This window comes from Terrapene carolina, unplaced genomic scaffold, assembly GCF_002925995.2.
Source record: "Terrapene carolina triunguis isolate 2854851 unplaced genomic scaffold, T_m_triunguis-2.0 Scaffold130, whole genome shotgun sequence".
Taxonomy (NCBI): Eukaryota; Metazoa; Chordata; order Testudines; family Emydidae; genus Terrapene; species Terrapene triunguis.
Window position 1 is genome coordinate 3,184,255 of NW_020664481.1, and position 19,573 is coordinate 3,203,827.

Genomic DNA, 19,573 nt, shown 5'->3' on the forward strand with positions numbered 1-19,573 from the left:
AAACCAAAACTAAATTTTCAGGCCCCCCCCCGCCCAAAGCAAGATGATCAGGGATGCACCCCCTGGTGTGGGTGTCCCTAAATCTCCGACTGCCAGAAGCTGGAGCACTTGATGACTGCCCAGTTCTGTTCATTCCCTTTGAAGCATTGGCACTGACCAGTCAGACACAGGATAGGGGTTGGATGGACCATTGGTCTGAGTCAATATGGCCGTTCTGATGTAAACAAATCTCATTTTGGATCAAAAACACCTAACACAGAGACAAAGATTTCCCCCCTCCAGGTTTTTGTTTATGGGCTGTTTGGTTTTGTATGAGGGTGCTGAAGACTGTACCATCTACAGCAGGGGTCGGCAGCCTTTTAGGAGTGGTGTGCCAAGCCTTCATTTCTTCACTCTGATTAATTGAAGGTTTCGCATGCCAGTAATACATTTTCACATTTTTAGAAGGTCTCTTTCCATAAGTCTATAATATCTAACTAAACTATTGTGGTATGTAAAGTAAATAAGGTTTTTAAAATGTTTAAGAAGCTTCATTTAAAATTAAATTAAACTGCAGAGCCCCCCGGACCGGTGGCCAGGATCCGGGCAGCGTGAGTGCCGCCTTCGGCGTGCGTGCCATAGGTTGCCTACCCCCGCTCTATAGCTTACTAGCAATCATTTCCCCCCTCAACAAATTCAAGACTCAAAATTCCTCTCATGCCCTCGGACCAAAAATAAATAAATAAATAAAATGAAGCCACCACCGTGGCCCAAGAGCTAAGTGAACTCAGCAGTGCGTGAGCACAAGCCCGGCTGTCAGACGTAGGCTAGAGAGATGGATTTTGATTAGGCAAATCTACTTGCAGGGACATGAGTGCTGCCCAGCTTCTGCTACCGAACAGCCACTAAACCAGAGTCCAAGGTGTAACTTTGATCTCCTTCCCACGGACAAACGCCAACGTTGGTATCGCTGATGTCCACCAACGGTAGCATCAGGTCTCCTCTCCGTACCCCCAGTGCAGAGTAAGCCCTCTGGACGGGTACAGCAGTGTGTCTGCTCCCAGCCCCACACTCACCCTCCACTGACTTTCTTCCTCCATTTGCACAAGAAGCAATTTCAATTTCCTGCTGCTCCCGCTTGGCAGTAAAAGTGACACAATCTGGCCAGATTCACTGTCCGGCACAGAGAAAAGTAATCAAGGGTTAGGAAGCGCGCGCAGGCAAGCAGGACACAGGGGAGGGTGACCAGAAGAGAAAAGGGGGGTGAGGGGCAGAGAGAAAGACACGGCACTTGTTAGAGAGATGACAGAGGTGGGGAACTAGAAGGTCTTTGGGGCGTCAAACATTTTGCATTTGTGACAATCAGACAAACTTCTCCCCAGCAGGGGTTGCCAACCTCCTTCCCTACTCACGACCCAATTCCTAGCAGCAGGGCAGAGTCGCCAGCAGCGGAGCTTATGGCTGCTGTTCCCACTAATCAGCTAGGAATCAGAAAGGCCTCAGGAGCCCTGTGTGCTCCCTGCTAAAGGCTGTACCACCCCCCTCCCCTCCGTGCAGAAACGGGGCTCGCTCCCCGCCCCATATGCAGGGGCCCTGAACAGCGCTGAGAACTGGAACGCTAAGCCCTGGCCCAATGCCCTGAGACCGAGGGATAAACCATTCCAGCCAGGGCTTTCGAACGCTCCAAGCTGGTGCTTAGGTGAAGGCAATTCGCCCCCTCAACGCCTGCAAGGTGATACTTTTAATAGCTTTACGGTAATGCAATTATGTGAACTTAGGCAGGCTGCCCTGTCACTGACACTCAAGGCGCCTAACAGCCTGACGGCAAGTTCTCAGCCTCTCTGAGCCTAAAGGGCCGAGATCCCAAATTCAAATGCCTTGCTCTGGAGAGAGCTGGCACACCTCAGCCAACAAAGGCAGCTGTGCGTCCGCACAGATCTGCTGCCTCCACCCCCAGCTTCCGTGTCAGCGCGGTTAGCCAGCCGGGCTAAGCAGCAGAGAGGCGAGCGAAAAACCTCCGACACAGGAGTTGAGAAAAGCCAGCATAAAGCATTTTATTGCAATAATAAAACGTGATACTTTAATGTGGTGGAGGAGGACGTGATGGCGGCAATTTCTCTTACCAAAAATTACTACACAGGGCAGAGGCAGGCGAGTGGGAAGGACCTCAGCGGAGCAGGAGCTGTGCGTCATACGTGAGACTGCTGCAGGCTGTGATGACCAGCATCAAGTTTTGGTAGAGAACACTCAGGTCTAAGTCGTAATGACGACGACTGGGGTTTGGGTTTTCTCTTGTGGGCTGGTTTCTTTTTGTATCTCCTCCCTCCCCCCCCCATAAACAGCACCTTCAATTTAAAAAGTTCAATTCAAGTTCTTGAATTTAGGTAGTTGCAGAGCTTTGATGGCTAAAGATAAAAAGGTCTTTGAAATACAAGAGAAAATAACCAAGAGATGGAAAAGTCAACAGGTAGCGATGGGGGCAGCTGTAAGGGCAGCCCCAGGCACCCTGGAGGAAAAATACTGCTGGGGCATCAACACCGCGTTGAAACTGTCCTTCCACAAGGCAGACGGGAAAGGGGAAGCGAGTCGCTCCCAGGGGCCCAGTTTCAGCCAAGGGAACAAATACATTAGCTTAGAACTACTCTGCTTTCCAGAGTCAATCAGCCCTCGATAGCTCCTCGATAGCTATGGCTTTTGGAGCAGCAGCAATTTGTTTTTTTTAATACACAATAGATATTTGCATCCAAAAAATTAACAGGTTTTCTTTGTTCAAACAATTCCTATCTAAGGTTAACCCATCAGTGTACTTACTGGTAAATGCTCGATCATACACAACTTAATCTATACCCAGAACAAAAATAAGATTAAGAATTTGACCCCCCAAATGGTGAGGTTTACGGCGTATAGTTTAAAAGACATAAAACCACAATACAAGGAGGAAGAGTCAGAAGCAAAGCTGCGTGATCAGACACATTCAATCAGGGTATATGGTTATACAATGAGTGTAGTGGAATATCAGGAAAAGCTTCATACAAAGTCATGTGCATTTTTCTTGAAGCTGAGATTCTGGATTCCTCCATGTGCCAAACCTGTTGGAGAGAGAAGAGGAGCCAATGCATCAAAGTAGGCTGCGGAGGGAGCCCAACTCGGAGTCCCAAGACCCCTGGAGGGAGTAACTGGGGTACATGAAGGGATTTGAAGACAAAACCATTGCAGCCCAGTTATTACCAGAGCAGGCGCATTCTGATGCATGTTCAGCTTTTGCAATTAACTCTCCCGCCTGCAGCACGAAACCCCACTTGCTGTGCTGGGTTAGGAGCAGATCTATGCTCTGCTTCACCTCGGAGCAGGCCAAGCCACCCAAATCTCTACACACAAGCAGGCTCTATCTACTTTCCTTAAACCCTGTTACAGGCAACACCTTCCCCTCCTCCCCACACACTTCTGACTGATGCTACTTCCCCTCCTCTGAGATGAGCAGAACCAACTGTAGGACATGCAGTTCAAGTGCTGGCAGTCACCAGGCAGTTCCTGGCCTTCACCTACCCAAGAACAGGGAGTTGAGGAAGGGGCCTCCTGTCATTCCAATTTCATAAGCTCCACATCAAAAATTAGCGTGGCATTTGGGGGGATGATGCCTGGGTGGCCAGTAGAACCATAGGCGTAATCTGGAGAGATGATCATCTTTGCTCTCTGCCCAACACTCATCTGTGGAAAGACACAGAACGAAGTCAGATGAATGCAAAAACTCCAAACCAGGCAAAGGCACCTCGACAGCGCAAAGCATGTTCTAGCTGGGGCAGCTACCCACAGGGCAGCGCCCGATGTTAGCACGCGGGCATTCTGCCCACCGCACAGAGGAGACATCATGCAGGGAACAGACAACAGAACAATGACCACGGTCAGGCTGCTCGTGTGCTCAGACCACTGCCCGTCACGCTGACAAAGTCTCATTGTTCCCTTGTATTCCCCTGTCTGTCTGTAGCTATCTGTTATCTTGTCTTATACTTTGGCTGTAAGCTCTTTGGGGGAGAGGCCGCCTTTTGTTCAGGGTTCGTACGTCGCTAGCACATGGACCAGCATCTCTTCATGACTACGGCTCCCAGGCACTAGGGTAACACAGATAATTAATAATAATTAGCCCTTGCAATGCAGCCCATCCTCCTCCTCGGGTTATTCCTGAAGACAAAGAGGGAGAAGAAGTCACTTATCTCCTGTACGTGCTCAGATTCCATCCTGCTCCTACTGATGGATCTAGGAGGTGACTGTGTGGGAACTAATTCCATTTAGACTAGATGACAGACGCACATGGGAATCACCTCACTCAGAATTAATGCACTCATGATTCTTGTGAGAAGGGAATACGTTAGCTATGTGCACTAACCTTTCTGCCCACGGTACTTCAGCATCATGGCAGATGCTCCTTTCTCTGGTTAGTCAAAGACCCGCAGCCTCAGCTAGTGTAAGTTTGATGCCAGGCTCCACAGTTCTGCAGAGGATTGGCATAAACCATGGAAGAGATATGCACCTGTATCCAAGTTCCTGACTCAACCAGCATTACAGCAGACAGCTGTTCTGCTCCGATCAGGGGCTGGGTTACAGGCATGCTGCATGGGACGTCAACCAAAGACACGGGGACTGGCACATGTGCTGTGCGGACAAAGGCAGCTAATGAAGCCTGCTGTGCCACCCACTCTGAGCGGAGATAGCTCAGCGTTCCACCCACGAGCACTCTGCAAAGCGCAGCGGAAAGCCAACAGTAAGAGAAGAATGAGACTGGGGGGAAAATCTCGGACTTGGCTTAGATTCCTCCTGTCACCCCTGCCTAGACGTGGACATGTTAGGACAACAGCCACAAGGGCACTCCCGTTGCCTAGTGATGGTTAGTCCTCCAAGCCACAGATGCCCTGGAAGCCCCACCCCAGCACACATTTTGCCCCCATCACTTCGGGTGGAAGGTACTTGGGGTGAGATTTTTCCAGAGCACCCAAGCGAGTTAGGCACCCAGCTGCTAGTGAAAGTCAATGGGAGTTTGGTGCTTTAGAAAATACCATCATTCTTCTGGCTACATGTGCTGGCCCAGCCAGGTGGGGAAAGGACAGCAGTGCAGAGACAGTAACACTCTGAGGGAGGAGGAGATGACAAAAGAACAGGGCAGACTGACACCCCCCGTTACAGAGACACAGAAGACTGACAGTGAAATGGATGCAAATCTGAGTTACGCACCCTGGAACAGGAGCAAGGCCCAAGGCCCTGGACACAGGGAATGCAACTGGAGGCGCAGGAAGCCGGAGGGGAGTAGACAACAGGAAGTAGGAAGAGCATTTGAAAGAGGAAAGCAAAGGACACACTGAAAATGGGCTACACGTCTTATTTTTAGATCCCGGTTAAGGCGATGCACTCAGGAGAGGAAGCAGAATAGGAGATGCCCTTCATATGAGCTGCGAGAAGGGGAGCTCACAGACCATTTCCTCAGGATACTGGCCAGCTCTGGATTACGCAGGGACTGCTACACACAAGGCGAAGCGTGAGCCCTGCACAGTCAGGAACGATGGGAAGTAAGTATCCACGTTCTACTGAAACTGCAGGGTCTCAAAGGGGGCAGGGCAGAGCCCAGGAACCCAACTGGAATTTGGCCAGGACAATACAGTTTGCACTCTCCCGCCTACAGCATGCCTTGGGCTCCATTTTCAAGGGACACATTTATTTACTATCTAGCATCTAGGAGCCCTCGTCATAGACCAGGGCCCCACTGTGCTAGGTGCTGTACAAACACAGAACCAAAAGATGGTCCCTGCCCCACAGAGTTGACAATCTAAGTATAAGCTGAGACGCCAGATGGATACAGACATACAGGGGAGCCCCAAGGAAAACAGTGAGGCACTATAGGTCAGCATGACAGGCGATGGTCTGAGCACACCAGCAGCCAGCCACTGTCCAGTTTTTTGTAGGCACCATAGCAAAGAAGAGTTTTAAGGAGAGATCTGATGGTGGACAATGATTTTGCAGATGTTTACAGGGAGCTCTTCCCAAGCAGGAGGGGCAGCCCGGGAGATGGTAGCCCCACTTTGGGTCTGTCTCATCTGAGAGACTGTGCTGGGACATTGGGTCAGTGCAGATTCAGCAGGAGAGATGGCACCTACTGAGTCACTGACACCCTGTAGGTGTCCCACTGAAGGGCTTGGCAGGCCCAACCCCGCTGAGCTCATCAGATCCAGGAGGCGGTGAGGCAGAAGGTGACATTTACTCCCACACTTAAAATCCTGGATCGGGGAAAAGAAGAGAACAGCACATGCCGCAAGCATGAGTCTCTCCCACGTCTCTGATCCTCGGTTGCTCATCTCCAAACAGCCCTCGCAACAGACAGGGAGGGATACAGCAACACACCTGCGCAACCCCTTCTTCCCAGCCGCGGATCACCTCCTGCTTGCCCATCACAAACTTGAATGGCTTGTTCCTGTCGCGGGAGGAATCAAACTTTTTCCCATCCTCCAGCATACCTGAAAAGAGAAGCAATACGTCAAACACGCAGCATGGAAAAGACCCCACGCCGCGTCAGACCCTGGTGAAGTCTGACCACCCATGTGAACAGCAGGGTACTGGCTCCCAGACACCGATGCCAAACGTTGCAGTCCTGGCATCAGGGAGGGCTCCCAGCAGAGGTCAGTTACTGGCCTCCAGGGGGCAGCTTTTCAAGTACAGGTGCCCCCACAGGATGCACAGCCCAGACTGCAGAGCTCCCAGAGGGAAGATGTTCCCAAACACCACTTGCAACTGGACCCAATGAATTGAGTGCAACTCCAGATGCTATGCCTTCTCTAGCTGGCAATGCAAGGGGAGAAGCTAAGGTCACGGAGAGAAGAAATGTTCAGACAGAACAGGTGGATTTATCACTCCCTCCTGGGTCAGGAACAGCTTCCTGACATGTCAGATCACATGCAAGCCTCACGAACCCAAAAGGAAGATGGGAACAACAATGATGGCAGGGAGGGAGAAGAGCCCTTCCATCTCCTGGTGCTCCTTGATGGGTCATGTCGCACATCAGACTGCACCATTGTTCTTGCTGGCCTGATCGCACCTTGCTCTTCACAAGGTCAAAATCCCCAGTTAGTCTGTAGGAGCACAGAGAAATCGCTCCTCTCGCTTATGCCCACAGATCTGCAACCACCAATTGCCATGCCAACCAGGCACGCAACGCTTAAAGAAGCTGTGCAGTGAACGCCAGGCTTTCTGGCTCCTGCGCTACCAACCCCACCCAGCCAAGAGGGGAGATGGCAGGGCTTTTAGAGAGCCAACACTGCACAGCACACCCACGTTGGTCTGCTGCTAGAAGCTGTAATGGAGGCACTTGCATCAAGGCGTTTCTCCTGGATCCCCTGGCTTGTTTCAGTTTGGATTTGAGCGCACAAGAACCCACAAGCTGCAGCCAGAATCAGGGCCATGTTATGCTAGGTGCAGAATACACACCTCTTCTAAGGGAGCCCTGTACCTAGCCCTTACCACAGTGAGCGCATTGGTACTTTGGATAAAGCAAGGTTAACATCCTCGGGGCTAAATATAGTTCCTGAACACAAGCAAAGGAGGAATTTCCTCCTCTTCTGGCAGTTCCCTCCCTTGCTCCTTGGAGTTTCCGTGACCTTCTTGGGGAAACTTGGGAGCTTTCACTGCCTTATACAAGCAGCAGAGCTTGTCCATTGGCCAAGTTTCTGACACAAACGGCCAACCCAGGAATAAGTCCTTTTGGGGGCTGCACACATGAGAGGAACACACAATGCATCAAAAGTGATTTCTGCACCACCGGGTGTTCTCATGGAGTCAGCATCCCATTTTACTGGCTTTGTCCTCATCCCACACATTCCTCTAGCCCTCCACACCTGGCCAGAGGCAGCCAGGTGACAGTCTAGCCAGTTCCAAGGGGAACTGAGCTGGGACCCCACCAACACAAGAAATCCAAACCATGGGGCTTCCGAGAACAGCCACAGAACTAGGGGCTCAAGGTGCACAGGAAATCGTTGTGCTCACTAAACCGAAGCAGGGCAATGAAGCGGGTCTGTAAGCAGAACTAAAGGGTCACACTATCAGTTTGCTACAAAGGATGCCTGAGGCGGTTTAGCCCAGGGACGGGTCTCCTTTCTACAGGAGCCCTAGATCCCGCTAACAACAGGTGACTGAGAAATCCACACCCACAGGCACCAGACTGGAACAGGCTAGTTAGCTACTGCAAACAGGCTGAAGAGTAACCAGGAGGGTAATGATTAACTAACTGCATTACCCACACTTCTCTTTTCCCCAGTTCTGCAAAAACAAGCATCGGTTTTCCCCAACAGAAGCTGTTTTACTCTTGGAAAAAGAAATCCATGGTCCCGTCCAGCAGGGCACTGTCCAGAGAGATTTCCCCTAATCAGGGCAGACAGTGAGTCACTGCCCGGGGGCAAGAGGACAAAATGCACTGTGTACATGGGGAGAACAAATCACATCTTACTTCAGACTGTGTTATCACAGCAGCCAGCGTGTCTAGGGCCATAACCAAATAGGAAGTGGGTGGGAGGGCCAAGGATATGGGTCTGGGTAGAGCCGCTTGGAGAGGAGCAATATAATGGAAGGAAGGGGACGGACAAAGACACGTGCTGGGGGAGCAGTAACCACTGAAGTTCCTCGCATGTGTGAATACACCAGTGAAGGGAGATGCACGCAGCACAGGAACTCGCCCTACACAATGCCGACTAGATGAGCTGCTCCTTGATAGATCAATCTGGGAATGAGTTGTGTGCGCACTGGCTCAAATCGGCTGTCCCTGACAGGACTGCTAACACCACACTCAGCGGGTGGGATCCCTGCTCGCCAGGCCGCCTGCTGCTATCCAACCAGCATTCCCGAGGGGTATAGACACTAAAGCCCACACCAAGCGAGACAAGGCCTTTCCAAACGGGGCCCATTAGCTCACCGCTCCCCAGCAGTGCTGAGGCAGCACCGCCTGCCTTTCCGAGACTAAAGACTCAAAGCCAGCAGAGCACATTTGAAAGGCAAAATAATTCCAAAGCCAGGTACACAAAGTGAAATCTGCCCTGCAGTGCTCCACACGCTTTCTAACCGGTGTGAAACAGCCCTCGCCGCACGGCACAGTTCAGATTTAATAACAGGCTGGAGCACGTTGCCGTGTGGAGACCGTTCTCGTACAATCCATTACAGAACATTTCCAGAGTACCTCCCAAAGGGCTGTAATTACCATCGCCTTACAATAGTGAAAAAACCAAAGCACAGAGCGCCCGGCCCCCATTCTAGCTCGCAGCGCCCCAGGCTCCGCAATGGCGCTGCCCCGTTGACAGCGTAGGCGAGCCGGCCGATAATGGGGATTGTCTGCGAGTACAGAGAGTGCTGGCAGGCTAAGAGGAGCTCCGTGCCTTGCTGTGTGTCAGAGGAGATCTAACGGCAATTAGCACAGTTCTCACACGGTACTGTCCAGCTCCATTCAGGTCACCCACTAGCACTCCACCCTACCTCCACGCAGGCATGTGTTTGCTGGAGTTTTGTTCATTTACAGGAATAAGCTCCAGGGATTTTTCAAATACTGCTAATGTGCCCAGTGCTTGGAAAGCAGCTCCATTGCACCAAAGAATTCAACTCCGAGGTCCCTGGCTCAGCAAGTCAGCACCAGCATAGCCCTGCCAAGCAAAACACCATCCTGGCCCAGGGAACAATGAGCTAGTAGTCACTGTTTGCTTTTATCGGGGATACAATCCCTCTCGGTTCTCAGCCTTCTCGCACCTGGGATCGACAAACCAGCCACCGTCTGCTGCGACTCACCCAAATCCCACAATCCTTTGAGCCACACACTGGGTGCCGCACCAAAGCAGGGAGCAAAAGGCTGGTAGTTTTACAGGGTCAGGCTGGACAGTGTTTCGCTATCCTCCCCTCTCCCACCACCACGGTGTTCTCTTCCGAGGCTTCCTTTCCGGGAAGCAGAACACAATGCTGCCAGGGAGGGGCTGCAACCAGCTGGAGCAACTTTCCCTCTCGCTGATAATCCCCTCCCTCCCCCAGCTCCTCTTTCCTCTCCCAATTATCATCATTCTATTAATGATGGGTCTGGCACAGGAGCCCCTCAGCTCCAAAGGGACAGGCATGGCTATTCTTTTCCTCTCCCCTGCACCTCTGCACCCTCATTTTAGCACACAGCCCTGGTGGTGTGCATGCCTACAGCACCAGGGATGGCACTAAGGTTACTGATTTCCTCTCCCCTACAGCTTGTGACTTCGGTATAGAGCTGAGCATCTCATGGCCTGGGTATGATGTTAGTGCTAGGGAGCAGATCAGCAGACGTTCCCACAAGCCAACTGCAAATTATAGCGACATAAAGGGAGAAACTATTCCCTACCCTTGCCTGCTCTACATTCAGGTACAATGCACCACGGCCAGGCCAGCGCTCGGAGTCTGTGCACCAGTGAACTGCTTCCTGCCCTGGCCAATGTGTGGGGTGGGGGGGACACCAAGGCATGCAATTTCCTGCAGAATTTAAACTCATGTCAGAGGCCCCAGTCAGGATCAGGGCACCGCTGTAACAAGCAGTGCACAGGGAAATGTGGCCCCAGCCCTGAAGAGCTTCACTTTCCAAGTATGACCCGATGAAGTGTTTTCCTGAGTCTGCAAACGCATGGCTCTAGTGCCTCTGTGGCATGGGGCAGAGGGAAATTAACAGGATGCTAGTCAGTTTCACAGATGCTCTTTGGAACCCTCTGGGCAGCTGTGACACTGTCAAAAATCAAGTCACTTCCACACTGCAGTGGATTGGGGAAGCTCTAGCAGGTCCTGGAGTTATGCCGAGCGGAGAACCATCCAAAAAGAGAGGGGCAGAGTAGCAAAGACAGCTACCTCTTTTCTTCAGATGCTCTGGGACCAGAGACTCTTCCCTTCCAGTGGCTGTAGGCGAAGCATCAAGACACCAACTAATCAGAGGCTGAAATGGAGCCCACAAGCAGGAAAGCACCCTGGGAACCCCAGCCCCCTCCTTTGCTCTCCGGCAGTGGAGATGGCCGGGGTGGGAGAGAGCCAGGCTGCCCACCGGGACGTTGCCTCCCGACTCCCATGGGCAGAGCTCTGCTTCCTGGGCCTTTTGTATTTACTCTTGTAGTGGGTTTGGACTGGGTGTTTCTCATTCGTCCCCTTGAGCAAGAGGACAACGTGCTGCATCTGGCATGTTACTATTACTGCAAACCATGTCGCTGGCTGAGGTCTACACGCCTTTAGAAACAACCACAGAGCAAAACCAGCTGCAAAAGGAGACAGGAGGATGTGTCCCCCACCCTCCCTTAGCATCGCCTCTCATGCAAGGTTCCCCTCTTCAAGAGCCCCTCCCCCTCAAAAAGAAATGAGCCCTGCAACTCAACTTTGGGCTACATCAGAGTGGAGGGTGTAGTGAGCTCCAAAGGCGAGGGACGCCCACAGAGAATAGACGTGCCGCAGCTCCAGCCCAGGCACCTCCATGGACCAAGTGTGGCTGCCTGGCCCAGGGCAAGAGCCACTCACTCAGGCAGGCTGTTCCCATGCCATTAAGGATGTGGAGTCTTGTACCAATTCCTCTTTGGAGGCCTGATCTCTGAGATAATGGCACAAACTGCTGACAGCAAAACCAAGCCAACAGGAAGTTTAAGGTTCGCAGACAGGGTTATGTTTACTGTGCAATGCGAAAGAGAAGGCATTGTACTAGTACTGCAGGGCATGAAATCCAGAAAGCAATCTACCTCCTGCACCAGGGATCCCGGAGCACAGCCCTTGGCTCTGCTTCAGGAGCTGCAGACAGCATGCACTTGGCCGTTCCCAAGATGCAATGTGCAAGCCAGCTAAAGCTCCCCTGCACAGCACCCTGCCCTCTTGGTCAATAGTGCTGGAAGAGGGATGGCCTGAAATCCGCCTGCCCTCTGGATAAACCAGCAGCTTCAGGCCCCTCCATCTCCTAAACTGAAAAGCAGCGTCAAGGTAGATGGGGCCCTCACTGGAGAAGAGGCTGCGAGAAATGGCATGGAAAACAAAGAACATTCCTGCACTAGCACTGTTTATTGCACGAGGTATGAACAGAATGCCTATGTCATCCTAATGCTCTAAGATAGACACCTCTGCTCAGGCCAGCTGCGTTTCCTAATGACTGGTAAAGGGGCAGGAAACCTTGCAATGCTAGGTCAGCTACGATCAATTTGGCTCAGTTATGACCAACAGGTAGCCTGTGGATAACAGCAGCATACCAGAGGTCACCAGTCCAGCATCCTGCCAGTGACCAATGCCAGATGCTAAAGGAAGGTGTTAAACCCCACAATGGACAGTTATGTAATAACATACCCATGAGGGAAATCTCTTCCTAACAACAGACAACAGTCATGCTTTGTATTTATGGCAGCACCTTGGGGCCCCAATCATGGATCAGCGACCCACTGTGCCAGGCGCCGCCCCAAACAGTTTACAGCCTACATGGACAGATTCTAACCTTCAAACCAATTTAAACAAACTCCTAACAAGGTCAGTGAGATGCTATTAATTAAGGGACACTATTTGATTAATCTCCCCTCTAAGTTAACCAGTGTTAATTTTTCCTAGGCTCTTCCTACAGAAGCTTTTCCACATCCACTGCCCTTCTCTTGACCTTTTCTAATTTCTGCCACGTGCTGTAGAGATGTGAATGACCCAAACTGACCGCGGTATTCCAGGCGAGGCTACCACCAACTTCCACAACAGCCTGGGGATATTGTCCTTCCCTCAGTGCAGCCTCACACCCGACTGCCTCTTTCTCAGTGCCACCGTGCAGCAAGTGTTTTCACTGAGCTGGCCACAGTGACACCTACATCTCCCTTCGGGTGTCCCACATCCTGCATTTGCTGCCACTGAACTTCACCTTCCGGCCCTCACCCAGCTCACCCTCAGCAAACAGGAACTCCCTCCACCTACCACGGCCAGCCAGAAGTCTGGAGTGCAGACACCACAATGAGAAGCGCTATGTGAACACCCCCATCATGTTACCCAATCTCCCACCTACATTAGGTCTTTCTGTGGCTCTTCTATATCCCCTCGAGTCCCAACTGAGCTAAATAACTGCAGCCTCAGTACACTTTGCCATCCTACCCCCTTCCCCCCCCCCCGGATCATTAGTAACCAGCCCTAGCACGGATCCTTCGGACTCCTCACAATTAACCTACTTCCCCGTTCAGAAGCGGCTATTCAGTCCCACTATTTTCTCTTAACCAGTTTCTAATACATGAGAGAACTTTACCCTCGACTTAGTTTCCTTAATAGCCTTTTGTAACAGACTTTATCAAAGGCTTTTCTGAAAACCCAAATGTGTTCCATCCAGCAGGGCTCCTTAGCCGCTGCATTACTAACCTCTCAAAGAATCCTCCCAGGTTGGAGAGAGACAACTTCCCATTACACACAGTACTGGTTGGTCTAGCATGCTTTCCTAGGTGCTTTAATACTATTCTTCTAACTTGTTTACCTGACACGGTGGTAAGGCGCATTGGTCTAATTGCCAGGATCACCCTGCCCCCTTTTTAAAGACAGGCACAATCCTGATTACCCTACAATAGAGTGGCTGATTTTGATCAATTACATATTTGAGTTGGCTCCAGGTCTAGTTCCTGGTGGACAGGTGTCTATGGTGAAAGCCAAAATGGGCACTCAGCCAAGAGCATCCTCTTTCTGCTAGAGGTGGTCCCCGTGGAAGAGGTACCTCGGTAGGGAAGCTCAGGGGAACACGGCCGCTCTGGCCCATGAATACAGCTTGTGCGGATTAGAGACATCAAGCTCCAAGGATGTCAATCTACCACTACCACCCCACACGTGCAGTACACACATTCCATTGCTAAAGAACATCCTGAACACACACTTACGAAGTGGCAGCCTAGAGAGACTTCTCCACAGCCTGTTGGCAAACGCGATACGTGCTTTTTACCTAAGTCACCGCGCTCGAGAACCAGATGATTCTATGTGTTAAAATGAAACCAAATAGGACAAAGAAACAGGAGCGCTGTGGTTTACCTGCACCCAGCGAAGCTGCTTTGCTCTTGCTAGTCACATCCATGCCAGAGAGCCTGAGCTTCTCTAGCTTTGCAAATTCAACATAATAGGTACATTGATCTATTAAATAGACCGTTCTCAAAGATCCCCATTTAATTATGTTGCAATAATGGTTTCAGAACTAGATATTTGACAAAAAATAACTTTCTAACCAAATGACTCCAGAACGGTAACGTAATGAAGCTGAATTAAATAAGACCTGCATTGCCATGTAGCGATTGTGAGCCATTACAGAAAGCTACAAGTATGCAGCCTTGGGACCGGAAATTCCTTCACTGCCAAGAGTAGAAGCTGTTTGCACTTCAGACAATTGTGAGTTGGGGATTAATCCCATATCTGTGCCCTTTAAGGTACCTGTTGGGAACCGCATACAATGCGCTCCAAATTAGTGCTCTCATTTACCCGGTTCTAGATTCCAGGAATGTTACTAAATAGCCAGCGGGACAGGGGAGTTGAGCTGTGCATGCCTGAAACGTTTACTTAGGACACAAGTCCCCTCTCCAATCTGCACAGCAGGCCTTGACTCATCCTGCTCTTGACAAGCCCCACGTACAGGGAGAGGGGGGTAGTAGAGCCAACAGCCACTGTGCAGACTGGAGAGTTTTGCTGGCATTGTCCCGGGGGGTCAGCAGACCAGGGTCTCTCACTGCTGAGCTGCCATTCTCTCAAGGAACCAAAAATTCAGAGCAAATCCTCAGCCCCAATGGCCATTAGAATATAAACGGGGGGGGGGGGGGGGGGCGCCCAGAAAGCAGGCTCCTTTAAAAGGAGCCTGAGATCTGTAGTGGGGATGGGACGGGAAGGAAACACTTGGGACAACTCCCCCTGAATGAATCTGTGGGGAGGAGTTAGGAAGGGATCCCAGGGAGAAGCCTCTGTGCTGCCTCAAAGCCAGTAAAGGCTCGCAATAGGGATGGGAGAGGGGATGCTGCTGGGGAGTTCGGAGGGCTGGCAGGCAGCAACACTGGCCCACCGAGAGCCACTTGAGTGCCTGCCAGCCATCCCTTTGTTCTTCCACTGGCAGAGGAAATGGGGCTGCCTCTTTTGCCGGCAGCCCCATTTCCTCTCCCCCACCCCGCCCCCGATTAAAAGGTTAACGGGGAAGGAAGGAGAAGCAGATGGCCTGGTTGTGAGCCATCAGCCTTGCAGGAGCAAGCACAGAGATCTAGCCTCACCGTACCCTGGAACCTCCCCCTCCCCCTATCCCCACCATGGGGCAGGACTGTAAGGGGCACGGCTCCACAGCTTGGGGGAGGGAGATGGACCCAGGCGTTCCTCACCCCATCCCGACAGTGGCTCTTCTTCGAACTGTAGCAGCCCCAGGAGACTGCCGCCTCCCCTCTTTTCTTAGGACAGGAGGAAGACTAGAGTTTGGAGCATTGGAGACAGGGGAGAACTATCTGAGATTATTTATCTTAAAAGTGACCAAGTTACTGAAGACAGTGCTAATAGGCTAAGCTATAGCAACATGCGCCTTAGAAAGACCTTGGAATGACCACCACCACCACCACCACCAACTGGGAGTCCTACACTACCAAGCCAGAACAGAGACAGGCAACCAAGTCATAAAACATCCATCGCTCACCAAATGACAGCTGGCATCTCCCACTGCCCCTCTTTGCAGCTACAGAGCTGATCCTAGAATTGAGAGCTGCAGGTTGGCTGAGCTGGTGTGCCATTTTACATCACAGCCAATCCGGCTTCCAACCAGGAGGGCAAAGAATCGCCAAAGAGGGTAAAATAGGCTAGTTGCTTGTCCCAGCAGATGCTCAATGTTACATCACAGAGAGTGTTAAAAGGTAACAGGCAAGGAATGAGGATTGGACAGGAACAAGAACATTTGTCACTACAGGGCGTGCGGCTGTGGAGAAAGGTTAGCCTGCTCAGATATTTCTGAGCCAAGGAGCAGCAAGCCCAACCCTTCTACACAGTTTTAATTTTTTTAATTGCTTGTCAGGAAGACTTTACAGCTAGGTTTAGTCAAGAATTTATGGAGAGAGAGAGATAATAACCTGACCAGAGCACAGAATGAACAGCTCCTTCACGGAAAGGATTCTCCAAAACAGAGAACTACCTCTGACTTCTTGTGTAAAGGAAACACTATCAACCACGTCATGGTACTTACACTCTACACTAATACAATTGTGTCTTGGGACCCAGTTAAAACACTGTCCCATGACCTTCCCCTTCTTCTGTGGCTGAGGCTTTGGACAGCATCAAGACATTGACTGCATTATAGTCCTGCTTACGCTGAAGTTGGAATCCTATTACAATCAGGTTCCTGACACCTGTAATGTAGATGGACCCACAGCACACAGCATTTGGACTCCATGCCGCCATCCCACATGCTTATCCCTTTTCCACCATCAAAGGGAACAGACTTCTGGCTGAGAAGGGTAGAACACTGGAGACATTAGGGAAAGATGACAGGGCAAGTTGCTTGCGGGCCCTCCTGCTAGACCACAGAGCCAACCAAACAGTAGGACACCCAGAAACTTCACCAAAGCACCTCCTATCTGACCTACACCCAAGGGTGGGGCTGCTAAATGCACCTGTCTCTAGGGAACCCATCAGAAGAGACACAGCAAAGAACAAAGTGAGATGATCCCTAGCAGAATATTGCATGCGAAGGAGTTACACAGCCCACCAGGGACTGCCTGAACATAGGGCTACAAAGCAGCTGCTTGTTCGCGTGCTGCAGTGAACGGTTACCCCTTAAACAGTCCGGGGGGGCGTCTGCTCTCGACTCTTGCGGGTTGGTCTCAGCACTTAGGGGGGCACGTACACAAGGAAAGACTCCTTCTGTACCAGGCCTCTTCATAGCCTCGCAAAAGCTTACTCCTGGGGGGGGGGGAGGGGGGGCAGGGGCCCATCCCATGGCCCCCCCCCCCCCCCCCATGCACCCCCGCCCCCCCCCCCCCCGGGGCCCAGCCCATAGGGCACGGCCCCCCACAGGGCACAGCCCCCACCCCACGGGGCACAGCCCATAGGGCACGGCCCCACAGGGCACAGCCCCCACCCCACAGGGCACGGCCCCCCAGCACAGCCCCCACCCCACGGGGCACGGCCCATAGGTCACGGCCCCCCAGCACAGCCCCCACCCCACAGGGCACAGCCCCCACCCCACGGGGCACAGCCCCCACCCCACGGGGCACAGCCTATAGGGCACGGCCCCCCAGCACAGCCCCCACCCCACAGGGCTCAGCCCCCCGCGGCGGGACTCACCCGTGTAGTGCACCACGCAGGTCTGTCCGCGCTTGGGGAAGGTCCGCCCTGCGGGGAGAGACAGAGAGACCGTGAGCGGTGGGACGGGGGGGGGATGGGGCGAGGCCGGGGGGCAGCCCGCGGGGGGCGGCGGGCCCGGGCTCCCCTCACCGTCTCCGGGGGCGATGGTCTCCACGTGCACGCCCATCCCGCTGCCACAGCCGCCGCCGCCGCCCGCCTGATCCCGCAGCCGCCGCACTCAGCGCAGGAGGCAGGAGGAGACCGCGTGCGCATGCGCAGCCTCCTCGGCCCGGCCCGGCCCGCACGCCGCCGCCATAGAGAGCTCGCCGCCTAGAGAGGCCCCGCCCTGCGCGGAGGCGGCGGCCATCTTGCGTGAAGTCCCCCACCCCCTCGCTCCCCTGCGCGCAGAGCCGTGTCGGGCCGCCGCAGGGCGGCCATCTTGGCCCCACAGGGCGCGCCGGGATCGTTGCCATGGGAACCGGGCGCCCCTGAGCAGAGCCGCTGCCGCCCGCCGGCCTGGAGCCTCTTGCGCCGGGCACGTGTCCCAGCGTCTCCGCCCCCCCCCCTCCCCCGAGACCGGGGCGCTGCAGTCACACGACTCCAGGAGCTGGGGCTTGGGAACATCGAGGTAGCGCTCCGCGCCCCTATTGCCCCAGGCCGGGCTCGCTGCAGAGAGCCGGCGGGTAAGAGTGTCCAGAGAGCCCCATGAGCTCGCCTCCCTCCCAGCGCTTGTCGGGGTCAGCCCCTGGCGGCTGGGGGGCTGCACTGAAGCAGTGTCAGCCCCGGCCTCCCTGTATCGGTGTAACGCCATCGCTCGGGGCGGGGGTGAAAATCCACCGTTACACCGACCTGGGCTGACAGCTCGCACCTGTGAAACACCAGGACACGGGTTTTTTCGGGGAGAGGGTATAGTTGCCTATATAAAACAAAGCCCCTAATCTCCACCCGTCTGATCACCCTATACTAGGGCGACCAGATGTCCCGATTTTACAGGGACAGTCCTGATTTTGGGGGTTGTTTTTATATAGGCTCCTATTACCCCCCCACCCCCTGTCCCGATTTTTCACACTTGCTGTCTGGTCACCCTAGCCTATACTGACCTAACACCCGCCCCGCCCCAGGGGACAGCACTGTGTCACAGGCAAGGTTCTCCTGCCGCCAGAGCTACCACCTCTCGGGGAGTTGGACACTACAGGAGAAGTAGTCGCATCTTCACTAAAGCGCTACAGCCGCCGCATCCGGGCTCTAGCTCTGTACCTGTAGACAAGCCCTCAGACTTTGAACTCTACATTCAAAGGCGCTTTCCCCCCATTACACGAGCAACTGTTTTATCCAAAAATCTCTTCGCGACCCAGGAGTGGCTTTGCATTGAAGAGGATTATTTCTAGTTAGACGTCTTATTTCCTCATCTGAAGTGGAGGAATTTGACTTTTGCTATGTGAGCAAGGATGCTTCACGGACAGGGAAGAGCGTTAAAAAAGCAAACACTTTCAGCGGGTGGCATTAAAATGCGAGACAAGAGGAGATGCATGACATAATAGATAAGAGGCTGGAACACAGGATTTTAATTGAACTTCATTGCTCAAATCTTTTAGAAAGCAAAATATTCAAACTCCAACATTCCTGGTTTGCTTTGTTCTTAACTGTAGAAATATTTCAATTCACACACCCCCGTTCTATTATTTGCCAGATTGATGTCGCCCTCACTTCCACCAGACTGGTGCCAGCAGAGGAAAGGCGGTAAGCCCAAATCCAAGATGGAAATAGGAAGGCGCACGCTCATCTCACTGCTGATTATTATCTCTGTCGAAGGGGACCGCAGCGATCTGCTCTTGAAATCTAGCATTTACCTTCCCCACATTGGTAAATGGGAGTGAGGATGCGGGAAGGGAAGACACAGCTCTATTTATTTATAAGTATTTTCATGATGCTCATCACTCAAGTATATGAGCACCTTGCACGCTTTAGTCATTTTAACTGCCCAGCTTCCCTATGAGATAGGAAGTGTTACCATCTTTGTTATCAGCTGGTGAAACCATGCCACAGAGAGGTCACATAAGTAACCTGCAGAATAGCAATGGTCCAGATCACCTGATGTTTAACCACAGGATGATCCTTCCTCCCTAGTGGAGCTGTAGTGGTGCTAACTCCCACAAGCCGTTTAGGCAGCAATTAAAAAATTACCTATATTTTGCCCAGTCAGTTGACTATAGCCCTAAGCACCCAAGACAGAGATGATCTGTTACACAATTCTATCTCATGTAATAGCATCATCAGTAGTGTGTTAATAAGTGCCTGGCAAAGACTGGTG

At 52.5% G+C, this 19,573-nt stretch overlaps 1 protein-coding gene across 1 annotated transcript; it reads right to left on the minus strand.

Annotated features, from left to right (window-relative positions):
* Positions 1-2,008: 2,008 nt before the first annotated feature.
* Positions 2,009-17,532, minus strand: FKBP1A (FKBP prolyl isomerase 1A). The gene is made up of 5 exons (XM_024200920.3): positions 17,413-17,532; positions 17,263-17,310; positions 6,367-6,479; positions 3,526-3,687; positions 2,009-3,068 (listed from the first exon to the last, which is right to left on the minus strand). The coding sequence occupies exons 1-4, from the start codon at positions 17,447-17,449 to the stop codon at positions 3,559-3,561; spliced, it is 327 nt and encodes a 108-aa protein (XP_024056688.1). The 5' UTR covers positions 17,450-17,532; the 3' UTR covers positions 2,009-3,068; positions 3,526-3,558.
* Positions 17,533-19,573: the final 2,041 nt, after the last annotated feature.

Coding starts and splice junctions, on each gene's coding strand:
- FKBP1A (XM_024200920.3), bottom strand. CDS start 17,449: ATGGGCGTGCACGTGGAGACCATCGCCCCCGGAGACG. Junction 17,311..17,412: donor GACCATCGCCCCCGGAGACG/GTGAGGGGAGCC, acceptor CTCTCCCCGCAG/GGCGGACCTTCCCCAAGCGC. Junction 3,688..6,366: donor GGGAAGAAGGGGTTGCGCAG/GTGTGTTGCTGT, acceptor GTCTTTCCACAG/ATGAGTGTTGGGCAGAGAGC.